Below are 13044 nucleotides of genomic sequence, written 5' to 3'. Positions count from 1 at the left end.
TTAATTCGAAATTTAGAACTAATTAAAAAATGTTATTTTCAAGCTTATAAGGTTATATGTTAAAAAAACACAAAAGATATATTTTTTATTTCATGTTTTCCTACTAATTTTCCGAATCGTTCCTATGGCAGCTATATTATATAGTCGTCGAAATTCAAAACCAAATAAAAAATGTTATTTCCAAGCGTAGGAGTTTATAAGTTAAAAAATATTTAATATTATTTTACCACGGACAGACGGACATGGCTAGATCGACTCGTCTTGTGACGCTGATCAAGAATATATATACTTTATGGGGTCGGAAACATCTCCTTCACTGCGTTGCAAGCTTCTGACTGAAATCATTATACCCTCTGCAAGGGTATAAAAAACATTTTATTTTGAAACTTTGAACTTCCGATTTATATAAATTTCATTGTACTACAGATATTTAATGACTTATATTTTTCGATCAGAAATAATAACTAAATCAATTTTAATATGAATATGTAATAATAATATTTCGAACAATATATTTATCAGTGACATTTTCCTTAAACTGTAACACATTTCTTGTTAGTTTTGACCCTCAGTGCTGCCATGCTCCAAGTATCCGTGAGTTGGATCTATCTTTTGTCTTGCCATTGTACAGTGGAAGGATCTCATGGCTCTGTATTGTTTCATCATTTGGAGAGCCCTTTCGGATTGTCCATCCATAATATTGATGCTCTCCCCCGGCATTGTTGTTTCGCTGTGACATTTTTGGCGAGCCGTTCCCTCCGAACCTCGGATGCTGTCCTCCGGAGTAGGTGCCTTTATTTATGTTTATGGCTTATGAGACACGACGACACTGCATTGCATTAGCTGGAGCTGAAGCCAAGTTCCTGATTTTGGCCAACTCCAGCCTGCTCCTGCTCCTGCTCCAGCTCCACATCCAGATGACTTCGCAAGGAGGAGAAAAATAATGGCGCACAATGTGATTTTTCCGTTGACATTTTGGAATTTGCTAAGCGCGCGCGTTCATGTCTCATCAGCTTGTTAGGGAGTTGCAAAATGCTCCAGCTTGTGATGGAGGAGCAGATTTGGATTTAGGGAGGAGTTATAGTCGCAAGGTTGTTACACGACACGAAAGTTGCGAAACGTCTTGGGGAAAAATTCTTGATTTCAAAATGTAAACTTCCTTATAATTTACTGCTTTGAATACTTAAATTTATAATAAATGTTAATTTTGATAATGCTTAAAAATGTTTTAGATATTTAGAAATGGTTTTGAACATTTCTAGGGGCCATTTTCTCATCTGTAGTTATAATGGTGTTGGGTTAAAGTACAGAAATTGCATCAAAATTTCGAGCTTAATTCCACTTTTAAATTTGGGATATAAAAACGGTTCTAAGACAGATAAAATTAGGACTAGCACTTGTAAGTGCTTTTACATAAATATGAATTGCGTTGTTTTTTGTTACAATTTTTACTTACGCCATCGAGTTTGTAAAATTAAATTCACCATTAAATAATGCTTACCAAAAGTCGAAAGAAATACAAAATTCGTACTTGCGCCTTGGGATATGCAACATGTTTCCTAAATTTACACCTATACCTGAAGAAATAGTATTTGTTTCGATTTTCTCTAAGCTATCGGGATCCAAAAAAATATGTTCGATTTTTCATCGATCACGAGGCCATCTCTAGCATTACTCTGAGTAATCCGATCGATTGAGACCAAATAAAACGGAGCGCAGGAGAGACATGGAGCGGCGGCAAGAGAGATGTCCACCGCAATTGCCTGGTGGTAACTGAGTTAGTAGCTGCTCCTCTGGCTCTCCAGTTCGATCCTCGACAATGACAACGACTTGGAGGATGAGGATGTGGACGAGGATGAGGATGAGGATGAGGATGGGACTGAGCCGCACTGAGCTGCGGATCAGGAGACCCAGTCGCGTCTGTTGTTCCTCGCACGCGTGCGCATTTAACGAAATTTATTGGAGTCTTTGCTCTGGAATTTTGGGCTTGTGTTTTCTGTCTGTCTGTCACTCGCTGGCTTCGGCTGCCTTGGCCTTAGCCTTTTGGCTTTAACGTTGCCTTGCTTCTGGCCAGAGACGAGGAGCAGAAGCTGGAGCATTGGCCAGGCCAAGCAGAAGCTGGCTTAGAGCTCGGCTTCCATTGTTTTTTTTGGCTCGTTTGATGCGATCGATTCGATTCGTTTCGATTCGCCAAGAAAACGCATTGCCAACGGGGCACACAAAGTGGCTAGTTTTTGCTGCCTGGCCTGGCCTGCCCGGGCTGTCATCGGCTCGGGCCCAGATTCAGGCATCCCCCGGAGCAGAGCGAAGTTTTTTAAATATTTTATCAGTCGACTGGAGTTTGGTGGAAAACGCTGATAAAGATCGCGCCACTTTTTTTCCCAGCCTGGTCGCGTAATGAGTTTGTTTCACAGCCTTTCGCAAAAAAGAAAGAGCGGGCTGGAAAAAACTGCTAGGAATTGTCAGCGGAGCCATCTGACAATGTGATTAGTGGTGCTGAAGAAAGGAATTTATTTTCTTGGCCATTAGACCTTGATTATTTTATTAAAATTGAGTCGTTTTTTTCATGTAACTTTAATTCAGTTCAAGAACTTGCCTTTTCTTTGTATATTTATAGTTTTTAATCGAGAGATCGAAACCAACTCCCAATAGCTAAACCTTAAAAATATACAAAGTATTTGTGAATCTAGTCATATTTTATCTTACTTGTTGGTAAATTTAATGTTCATCCTGATAATGTATGGGAATGTTTGCTGGTTGGGTTTCTTTGGTTTACAGTTTATGGGATCTTTATAATTCCTCCAATTGTTCTAATGGCTCTGCCTCGTCCGGTTGCATATCGATGGACACCGTTGATATTTGGTGACCTGGCACTATGACTTTCCCCACGGCTATAGGTTTCTCGTTCTCCGGCTCGAAGGTGCCACAATTGTAGAGCACCAGATTCTCGTCGTGATCTGTGCAGCTGAAGATGCCGATCAGCACGAGCTTATTTTGCAGTACCACTCTCATTTTTCGACCCAGCCACTTCTTGAGGGACTCGCGACCCGGCGAAAGGGGATTCCCATCGCTCTTCCCGTTGGTGACCACGATGGGCCTGAACTTGGGGGGACTGCCTGGTGATACGGGCTCTTCTTTTTCCATCGGGCTGATCGAATGATGAACTTATTAATTTGGTATCAAACAGTTATGGGGGCAGCCAGCTCCAGGCGTGCTGCGTGCTGTATGCTAATTCAACCCCTCAGCATCCAGAGGAATCCCTTCTCCCCCTTCTTTTCATTTTTGAGTAGATGTCTCGGGGGTATCTGAGCACAGATCTCGGAGCACAATGCACAAAGCGCAAGAAAAAGTGTCGCCATCCGTTTTGGACTTGTAAAAGTCCAGGACGGAGCCCCTGCAACACGAATGCCTATGGAGCATATGCCCCATACACATGCTGTCCCCGTCGTCCGTCCTTTGATGGCCAAAACGAACTGAAAGGCGGCACAAGTCCGCAGTCGTCCGCGCAACAGTTCAAAGTTTTGAGGGCCCGCTGCCACTGCCACTGCCAATCGGTATCTGGTAGCCAGGGAAACCGAACCAAAACCAAAACGGAACCAAACCAAGCCATCCTTGATCGCCTGGTCCAGCCTCAGCTCCTCAGCTCTCCAACTCTCGAGCTGTCCACAACCACGACGACGACAACCAGATCTCAGATCTCTCGAAAAAGCTGCAAGTTTTTGCTGCCGTCCGACTGTTTTGCCTACACTTCGAGGCCATCAGCCGCGTCTGGGGAACAAAAAGCGTTCGGCACAGATCAAATTGGAATTACATTGCTGACTGGTCCCGATATCGGGAAAGGGTAACGTGGCATTTCGAAGTCATAGGTTGACTGAAAGAAGTCATACGGATCTGGGAGGAGAGTAAAGAATTTTACTAACAATATTAATACATTTGATCAGTTATTCCATTAGTTGTGAGATAGTACAGACTTCTTCCAAATATTGTACAAATTTTAGAAACCTTAGTATTACAATGTTTGGGAAACAAATTCCTAGGAAGTGTACAATTCATTTATATTAGGTCTAATTTAAGAAGTTAACTTATTTTAATTGGAGCTTTAAAATAAAGTTTGTTATCCTTTTCAAGGGTTTCCTTTCAGTGTTTAAAGTATAATGAATAACTTTAAGTTGCAGTATATATAACCTCTTCTATACATGTGCCTATTCTGCGATACAGTTTAGATCTTAAAGGAAGTTTATATAAATTTAATATTATTATACAATTGTAATATATTTGTAAGGTTCTTGGTCACTTATTTCAGATTGAGAGTCTTGAAAGAGTATCCCCAATTCCAAACCCCATCCTCACCTTCACTTCTGGCTGAGGCCACAACAGCTCCCGACATTGGCGATCGATCGCATTTGATATATTTGCTCCTCGAGCTCTGCGACTGTTTGCCAACTGCAGTTTTGGATGTGGTGGCAATGGCGTCGTCGTCTCGGCCCCCTTTGCCCGCCCATGCCCCTGCCTCATGCCACCAGTATTCTTTGTTGTCCATCCGCTGGCGATTGTTGTTGCTGCTGGTGGCACGGCATAAGCCGGAGATGTTGCTGGTAGCCGCTGCAACTGCAACACTGCAGCACAGCAATTGCCGCTGCCTCGGTGCTACACCTTCGCAAAAGTCGCAAGAGCTCGGGGAGATTTGAGGAAGGAGGCTGGAGGATCGAGAACCGAGGTTGGAGGATCGGGGATCCAGTGCCGCCCCGATCTCCCCTCAGTGTTTATGTCGTTTATGTGAAATATCAGCTGCTCATGTCGAGAATGTTTTTGCTGCCTTGCTGCTTCTGCCACTTTTTGTGGTGTTGCTGCTTTCGGCTCGGCAGCGTTTTGTTTATGGCATTGGCGGCCATTGGTCAGCGATTGGCTGCCGCTTGAGCTTCAAATCTTTACACTCCGATCGCCGAGCGGCCATAAAGTAAATTATAGCAACACAGCGGCATCGTTGGCGGAGAATTATGTTTTCTTCGAGGGCGGCGGAGGAGAAGAGTCTAACAATTTTCTTTGCATACATTTGCACCACATTCTGCGCTTTTGCACTCAATAAAACTTTAAATATATACGAAGAGCTAACTGTAGGTAGAGTGACGATTTGGCCTGGTTTTGGGTGATGATTAACATATCTGCATTTTTATTATTAACATAAAAAGTTTTTGTAAATAGTATAATGTGAATCAGCGCTTCAACCCATTCAACCCATTCATCAAAAATCGTTTGTTTAGTAAGGTCGTTATTTTCCAGCAAATTTTAGTAATTTTTACACATATTATTTCTCAAAGTCCCCACTTTTTCTAAGCAGTCTTTCTCAGACCAGCCTAAAAATCAGTCACCACAATGTGTTGAAATCGTCCACCAAAAACATATAATTTATTTTGATATTCACATACATAAATGGAAATGTCATGGCAATAATTTCTTTGACCCACCCACACGGTTGGACCTTCCGCGCGAACCCGAATTCCTTGCATTTTACCCGGCAAAGTCCCCTCAAATTGAGGTAAACAAAACGCCTTCCTTGAGCACAAAGCCCCTGGAAAAATCGCAGATTAATGACGCACACGACAGACTTGCAGAAAAGTCACACTGGGATTTGGGTAAATTATCTGAGCTACCTGCCGCCACTTTCACCAGGCCAAATAGTCGGGTCGCCTTCTGGCCGAGGCGAGGTAATCCCCACTAATCCATCAGGCCATCGCAATGTTGGCAAATGCGATTTTCCCGGCACTGCAGCGGTGTCAAAATATTTCCCCGCCGGTTCCCCGCCGAGGAACGTGTGTTGGCATAACAGTTGCACATTTGCATCCCGTATCCGATGGCTGAACAATGAGTGAAAAGTCAGGGCACCGATCTGATTTATGGGCTGCAGAATTTCACTTTCGATGCAGTTGCAGTTCATCACTAGGGATTGCCCTGACATACGGGCTTAGGGCTTGTTCTACAGTCCGTTCCTTTGTGATCCGACTGTTTTCTGGGCTAGTCCCTCCGCTTTCCCTCGTAAATCACTCAGGGACTAAGTCTCCCGTTTGACGTCGCCCGTCAAGACAATGAAATGGTCGCAATTTCGTCAGTCTGCAGCGCTACCGAAGTGAAAGTGAGCCAAACTAACCCGTAACGAATTTCGGAAAAATCTATTGTTGGTTTACAGGGGTAATTAGAATTGTTCTGCGCATATTCTTGGCCAGTTCGCGTGGAAAGGTTGAGATTTGTTTAGGGCTATGAGAAAGTAAGGAACCTTGAGTAAATGAAATATAAGTAAAATGTGAACAATGCATATAAACATTATTCACTTTTTACTTGTATTTTATTTACTCAAGTATCATAAAGATTTAAATTTTAAAATACTGTTCTTATTAAGTATTTTGAGTAAACTGAAAAAGCGAATTACCAAAAGTACTGGTAATTCGCCTTTTCAGTTTACTCAAAGTACTAAATAAGAATAAACCACAATACATTTTTTTTTAATTTTAAATAACTATTTTTTAGCAATAATTGTCCATCCAAACCTTAAAGTATCATGTTTGGTGGGTTTTTTGATATATCGAAAATGATTATAAATTTCGTGGAATAATCCCAAACAACAATGTTTTCAATAAATCGGCGATACATACTAATACTAAAAACATTTTCCATGCATTTTCCGCTCTGCCTTGCACCTGTTGTTGTTTTTGTAGACTCCGGCTGTTTGTTTTGGATTTTGCTTTATGTCTTAAATATTTTTGACAAACAATCGCCGGCGGTTAATTTTAATTGGATTCTGACAAAACACCGACAGCAAAAACAAAAACAGCAGTCGTCGCCGTTGTCTGCAAACTGAGCAATATCAACAAAAACAAAAATGGAAATCCTTTTAATAAAATTAAACATCAAACATGGCGTGCAATTTTTTGTCGTATTACGCTGACAGGCGCAGGATTTAAATTAAAAACACGCCAGGTCCACAACAACGAAGATCAAAAGGCATCAAAAATGGTTATGTGCCAAGAGGCAGAGGTAAATCCCCGCTCAGTCCACCCACCGAATCCATTTACCCACCAACAGCAAGACGGAAAAAACCCCACCGAAAACTTTTGCCAGCGTCGACGGCGGCGAAACGGAAACGGAAATCGACGCGCAAAAGGTTGCAGGTGTCATGTGACAAGGTCGGGGGGCTGGGGGGTGGTGGTCCTGCCACGCGCACAAGTTCGCGCAGCCTCCAAGGGGCGGAGTGATGGGGGTCAAGTTTCGGGGGGCTTTCTGCCAATTGATTAAGCGTGCGTTAAAAACGCAAACGCAGCTTGGCATCAACGAAATACCAAAAAAAAAACAACAAAATCAAATCAAAGTGTTGAAGCGGTTAAGATGGGGGCGTTGGGCCGGAATGGGTTAAGGGTTGCTCGCCGACCTGCAGGTGAACGGGGTTAATTTGTTGCGTCTCCAGGCATATGGCGGCCTGCTTTCCCTCTCCCCCTCTCCCGCGGAATTAGTCCCCAAGGCTTTGAGCAGAAATCATTAAAAAAGTTCAACGAGTTGTCTGGCCTTAAATTAAGGACAAAGAAAGCGCTCGAGAGAAAGAGAAAACGCAAAAACAATTGAGACGAAACGCCTGAGGCGTCGCAGGTGGGGTTTTCGTATTAGGTGGCAGGAGTCGGAGGGCCCCACGGTGGGCGCCATTTAAGTGACAGCATTGCCATAATTTTAAATCGCAAGCTTTTCGAGTATCGAAACCAAAGAAAAACGAAAGAATGAAGGTATTGGTAACGTAACCGTCAGTCAGCCTAGGCTTTTGTTTGTGCGGGTGTGCTTTTTGAGGCTGGCGGTGGGGTGCTTGAGCCAGTCTTGGGGGTTGGCATAAGAGAACTATTAAAGTGTTTTATGGTGGCCGAGACAAGGCGAACGGTGCAAAAAGGGCTGGGGCAGAAATAAATGGCAACAGGGCCCGCTCTTGGACGAGCGTAGCCAACAAGATTTAGAGGTTTCTCCACGGCATTTCTCTTCTTTTTCGGGGGTTTTCTGTGGCTTTCTTTATCTCTTAGGTGTGCCCGAGACAGACTGAAGACTGATGAGTGGGTGGGCAGATTGCAATTTCTAGCTGCAACTTGAGGATACAAATTTCCACTGCTTATGAAAGCTAAGGGTAACCAGACATGATGTTTATAAGATGGTCTACGATGTGGGCAGTGGGTGGAGCTGAAAGTGTTCGATGGCATTAAAACAACTCAGTGGGGTATATTTATTTATAGGAATAGGGCTGGCATTCAAAAAATCATTCAGTATTAACTACCTAAGAGTTTAAAATCGCTTAAATTGAAAATGTACCTAGATTCTTTACATATTTGGATAATTGGGAAACGTTACGATCATAACAAAATGATTTAATGATTGACATAACCACTTAATTATATTTCATGTGATCTATTTTCTGCTTCAAGTGGCCGTAGTTCTGGTCATGCTCATCATCATCCTATTAATATTTCACTAAATACGGCAATAATTTACCCGGCTATCCCAACGGATGATTTTCAAATGTAACCCGCTAGAAAATTTGGGCTAATTCATTCGCGAGGCTTTCTCCGCGCGGTGTTCATTCATTTTGGAGCAACATTTCCGAAACATTTAACATGAGAACCTGAGCGACTTGGAATTGCAATGGCCAGAATAAAGAATACCCCCGGCAAGGCGGCAGGAACGACAAAGTGTCGCTGCTCATTTAACCCCAAACTCTGGGGCTCAGTCTGGGAAGAAGCAGTCGAGTAACCCATGCCAGGAACCGAGCCCAAGTCAGCGAACCGCATTGAAAAGTACCTTCAGCTCAATAATTTAACGGATTTTGGCCAGAGGCAAGGAGTGTCTAATGGGTGGTGGTGTGGTTGGCAGTGCCAGTGGAAGTGGGAGTCGGACCCGGACCCTCCTCGGCACAATGAGAAAATTTTTGGGAAAACATTAACATTAGCCTAAAATATTGTCCCATAATTTGCCGCGAGCACTGTTGATGGTGACAATGCCGGGTCCAAACTCGGGGGAGTGGATGTGGAAGTGGAATTGGGACGGTGAAATATTTCAGCGCCAGCAAATGAAGCCACTTGCCAGCCGGAGTGGATGCGGATGTGGCACTGGATGTGGATGTGGCTGTTGCGATGTGAGAGTTCGGGTTCGGTGGATGTTTTTGGCGACAATTTTAAAATGCCAAACGGCAGCTAGCGGGCGTTTATCAAGCTGAACGACAACATTTGAGCAGCGGAAAACAGGAGCCGTGGCATCAACCCTCGGAGCGTTCAGTGGGCCCATCACTCAAGTCGCAAAATTAGGCAATTAAAAATATGCCGAAGGCGCGCTCGAGCAAATGAATGGTTCCACAGGAGTCTCGAGGATGTGGAGGATGTACACCCACAGCATCGTTTGGCATAAGAGATGGCTTAGTGGGGGAGTGTTTGGCAGGCGAGCTGCTCTGGCATATGAATCATCAGCTCAAGCATCTCGCATGTGATGCCTGCCAGGGAGCTGGAAATTGCCAACACTTTGCGGGCTTCTGAGTCACCCGAGGTAATTATTTTGAATGTAATCAGTGAAAGTTCCCGAAGTAGTGAAAAATAGGTTAGCAGGAAAGAACTGCAGCGAAAAGCTGCATAAAGCCATAAAATAAACTAGAATAAAATATTTGAAAAAATGCATTATAAAGTGCGGTGCAGGAACAGCTCTTTAACCTGGTTTTTAATCAGGAATGTTTATAAAATATTTTTTGTAATATAAGACAATATAATATTTTAACACATTTTTGAGATAAAAATTGTCATACATATAAATTTACTACTGTTAAAGTTGAATTAAATTTTAAATACATGTAAATGTAAGTCGATAACTTTATTCTGCGATGGTAAATTCTAATGAATGAAATCCTTTCTCAAGACGAAGCGCTTTGAAATGATATCTAGCTATGACGTTCCCTAAGTAATACCCAGCTCTTTCCGCACCAATCAAAACGCGTTCGTTGCTTTGGATTGCCTAAATCAAACTTTGTCCTCAGCACCAACCAACTTAAGCCAGGGCCTGCCTGCCGTCTAATATGCAATTTGGTTAGAACAAAGGGCCAAACTTTGATATTGAGGCATTTTTGCCTGAATCAACAAACCTCAAGGAGTCGTCAAGCGACAACGAGAACGACAACGACAACGTCATCTTGCGTTGACTGCCTGCCCGGCCAAAGCGTCAAGTCAACGGAATGGGCCATAGAAACTAATGGGGTTTAGTTTGGGTACTCAGACCCCAACCCCGTGCCGGCCACACCCAAGAATCCTTTTTGTGCTGTCCTAGCCAAGAAGACGATTCTAAATTTTCGGCTGCTCAGTCAGCTCGGGTGTGTTCTGTTCTCCTCATTTCAGTTCAGTGCTGTGCTGTTGGTTTGCTTGCTGTTGCTTTTGCTTTGCTTTTGGTCTGCTCGTCAATAAATCGTGGAGTGCCAGTAATGATGCCAGCTTGGCAGAGCTCTGGGCATAGCTCCACTCTGCGATAGCAGCCGTTAATGTCAGACGAGCGAAAATATATGGGGCCGAGTGTTGGTGGTGTGGCCCGAGCTCCTCCTCCTCCTTCTCCGCCGACTCCTTTGGCCAATGTCTTGGGGTTTGGCGAAAAAGACTTTTCGTCTTGGCCATGATGACTGCCGCTGATGATAATGATGACGAGCCGGCAGTCGGGCAGAGACATACCATCACACCATCCTATTCCATTCACCCTACTATATCAAGGCAGGTCCGTCAAGTCAACCCTTGGGCTCTCGGGCTCCTTGGATTTGTTTTATGCGTCATTCGGCCAAATATTTCCTGCTCCTAGGTCATTATGCCCCCTTCCTGCCAGGAAGAGGGTCTAGAACTCGGACTCGACTCGGTCTCGGTCTCGGACTTTTGGACTCATCATTTATATAAGCACTGAGCGAGCCATTCCCGTTGTCAGTAGTAGAAGGATTTACGCTAGCCAAGGCAAGACGTCCTGTCTATCTGTGTGCGCCTGGGTGTATCTGTGTGTGCGAGTGAATTATGGCCTCTGCTGATTTCTTTTTCGTCCTTTTTCCGAACCCCCTTGGCCCCCCACAAACACCCTCGCCGCCCGTGGAACCCGACTCTCGGCTCTGGCACAGTGGCAATTTTATTGACAGATATAATTTCTTATGCGTATAATTAGAAATTCGGCAATCATTAGGCGGCCGGCGTGCATATATCAAGTTAATGGCCTTTCCACACAGCCCCAAAGATTGAATAGCCCTAAAAGGCTAAGGGGAACAGCGGTAGACAGGCAGTCGGGATGGATGGATGGTCAGAGTTATGGACACGAGATTTATGTGCCCTGCCCCAGATATCGATTATGGATGTTTGCGTCAGAAAGGAAGCACAAATATTTATTTACTAGTGACCTATACTAATAAAACAAATCATGGAATGATTGTAAAGTACAGTCTACGTTCCAAACCTGTACTTTAATTTTGTATGTTTATCTGACTTACAATTTGACCTTCATTCAAGGAATATAGTTTTTTTCAACGTTCGTTACTCACATGCATAACTCACACTGGAGATATTCACGATTTAAGCCCCATTTGCCATAAAATAAATTCTTTCACTCAAATAAATAAAACAAAAACTCGAAAAAAGAGAGTGAGACGGCGACAAAGACAATTACCAAATTTGCATTCGCATGAATGGCAAAACAAACAAATAAATTCAAACAGCAAAAATGAAACATAAACAAAAAAATGTAATATATGAGTTTGTGCGCACATATATAGAGTGAAATCCAAGCGAAATCGAATACATTTATTTGATTTACCAAATGCCAAAAATATGAAATGAAGATGAGACTTTATGTGCAATGAAAGTTCACTGGAAGAATTAACAATTTTTTATGAAATTACATAAGTTTAATAGGTGATTTAATTATATTCCATGATTTAAAAAATACTCAAGTGTAGTTTAGAAATTCTTAAATAATATTAAGCAAACCATTAGATACTCGTTTGCAAGGATTTCATGTTTAATGTTTTTTTCAAATAGGATCCCTTTTTGAAAGATTTTCAACCTTTTTCGTAAATTTCTGGCTAGCTGCTAACCCAATTTCAGTCCTTAAGTGAACATCCTAAGTTGCCTTCCTCCCTGTGTATTAAACATCTCATCTTTCCACATCAGTTTATGGTGGCGTAGTACGATGATGAACAAGCTGGAAAAGTGGGAGTTGTCGGGGGCAGGATGAGGCTGGGAAGACGTTGTAAAGAATGGTGGGCAATGTATTCTACATACGAGTATACATAAATAATATTTATTAATGTATTTTTATGTGCGCTAAGAGTACACAGTGTAATAATTTATACAGTTGCTACTCTTGTTGCCGCTGCTCGCCCCCGACATTATGACGTTTACAATTTACTGTCCATGTTTTGTTGTTTACTCAGATGCTGATGATGATGATGGCTGACTGGCTCGGTGGGAGGTGGGTGAGGAGTGGGTGGTGGCTGGGTGCTAGGTGGCTGGGTGGTCCGGCAATGTGACAAACTCGCTGGATTTTTCCCGTTGACGAGGGTGGCTCCGCCGCCCATTAACAGCCTTCCCGCCCCTTTTGGGCTTTTCCAACGGCCCAGAATGCCGGCACAACTGCGGCGGCGTGCAAATAAAAATGATTAATGATGATGCCCGTTGCCACAGTCATCTGAGGAGGATTCACCAGCAGCAATGGCCGCCGAGCAGGCGACAGTTTCCACTTTGACCTCATCTCGGCTCAACGAAATGTTTTGAATTTCAGGGAGAAAACAAGCCTACTCATCTTAAATAATACCTTTTTTGCTTGCCATTAAAAAAAATATATTGAAGTCTTTTGATATTTTAAATCGACCTTTCATAGGGTTAAAATTTAATTTTTAAATCAAATTAGCCCATTGTGCGTAAATGTACAATTAAGCAATTAGCAACGAAAGAAAACACTATAATATGATTCACAGCGTGTACAAACTGCTTTTACCAACTTTTATAAAATATATAATATTTCAAA

The 13044-nt window shown here is 42.9% G+C and overlaps 1 protein-coding gene and 1 long non-coding RNA gene across 2 annotated transcripts; both read right to left on the bottom strand.

Annotated features, from left to right (window-relative positions):
* Nucleotides 1-2790: 2790 nt before the first annotated feature.
* Nucleotides 2791-3144, bottom strand: LOC108033259 (uncharacterized). The gene has a single exon (XM_017107525.1). It carries the CDS (start codon nucleotides 3142-3144, stop codon nucleotides 2791-2793), a length of 354 nt encoding a protein of 117 aa, XP_016963014.1.
* A 9152-nt stretch (nucleotides 3145-12296) lies between these two features.
* Nucleotides 12297-12827, bottom strand: LOC127010698 (uncharacterized). Its single transcript, XR_007763416.1, has 2 exons — nucleotides 12721-12827; nucleotides 12297-12650 (listed from the first exon to the last, which is right to left on the bottom strand). It is a non-coding gene; the product is annotated as an uncharacterized LOC127010698 (long non-coding RNA).
* Between the last annotated feature and the right edge of the window lie 217 nt (nucleotides 12828-13044).

Source organism: Drosophila biarmipes, chromosome 2L (assembly GCF_025231255.1).
Source record: "Drosophila biarmipes strain raj3 chromosome 2L, RU_DBia_V1.1, whole genome shotgun sequence".
Classification (NCBI taxonomy): Eukaryota; Metazoa; Arthropoda; class Insecta; order Diptera; family Drosophilidae; genus Drosophila; species Drosophila biarmipes.
Note: the sequence above shows the minus strand (reverse complement) of the source record. Positions and strands in the feature narration are given on the sequence as shown.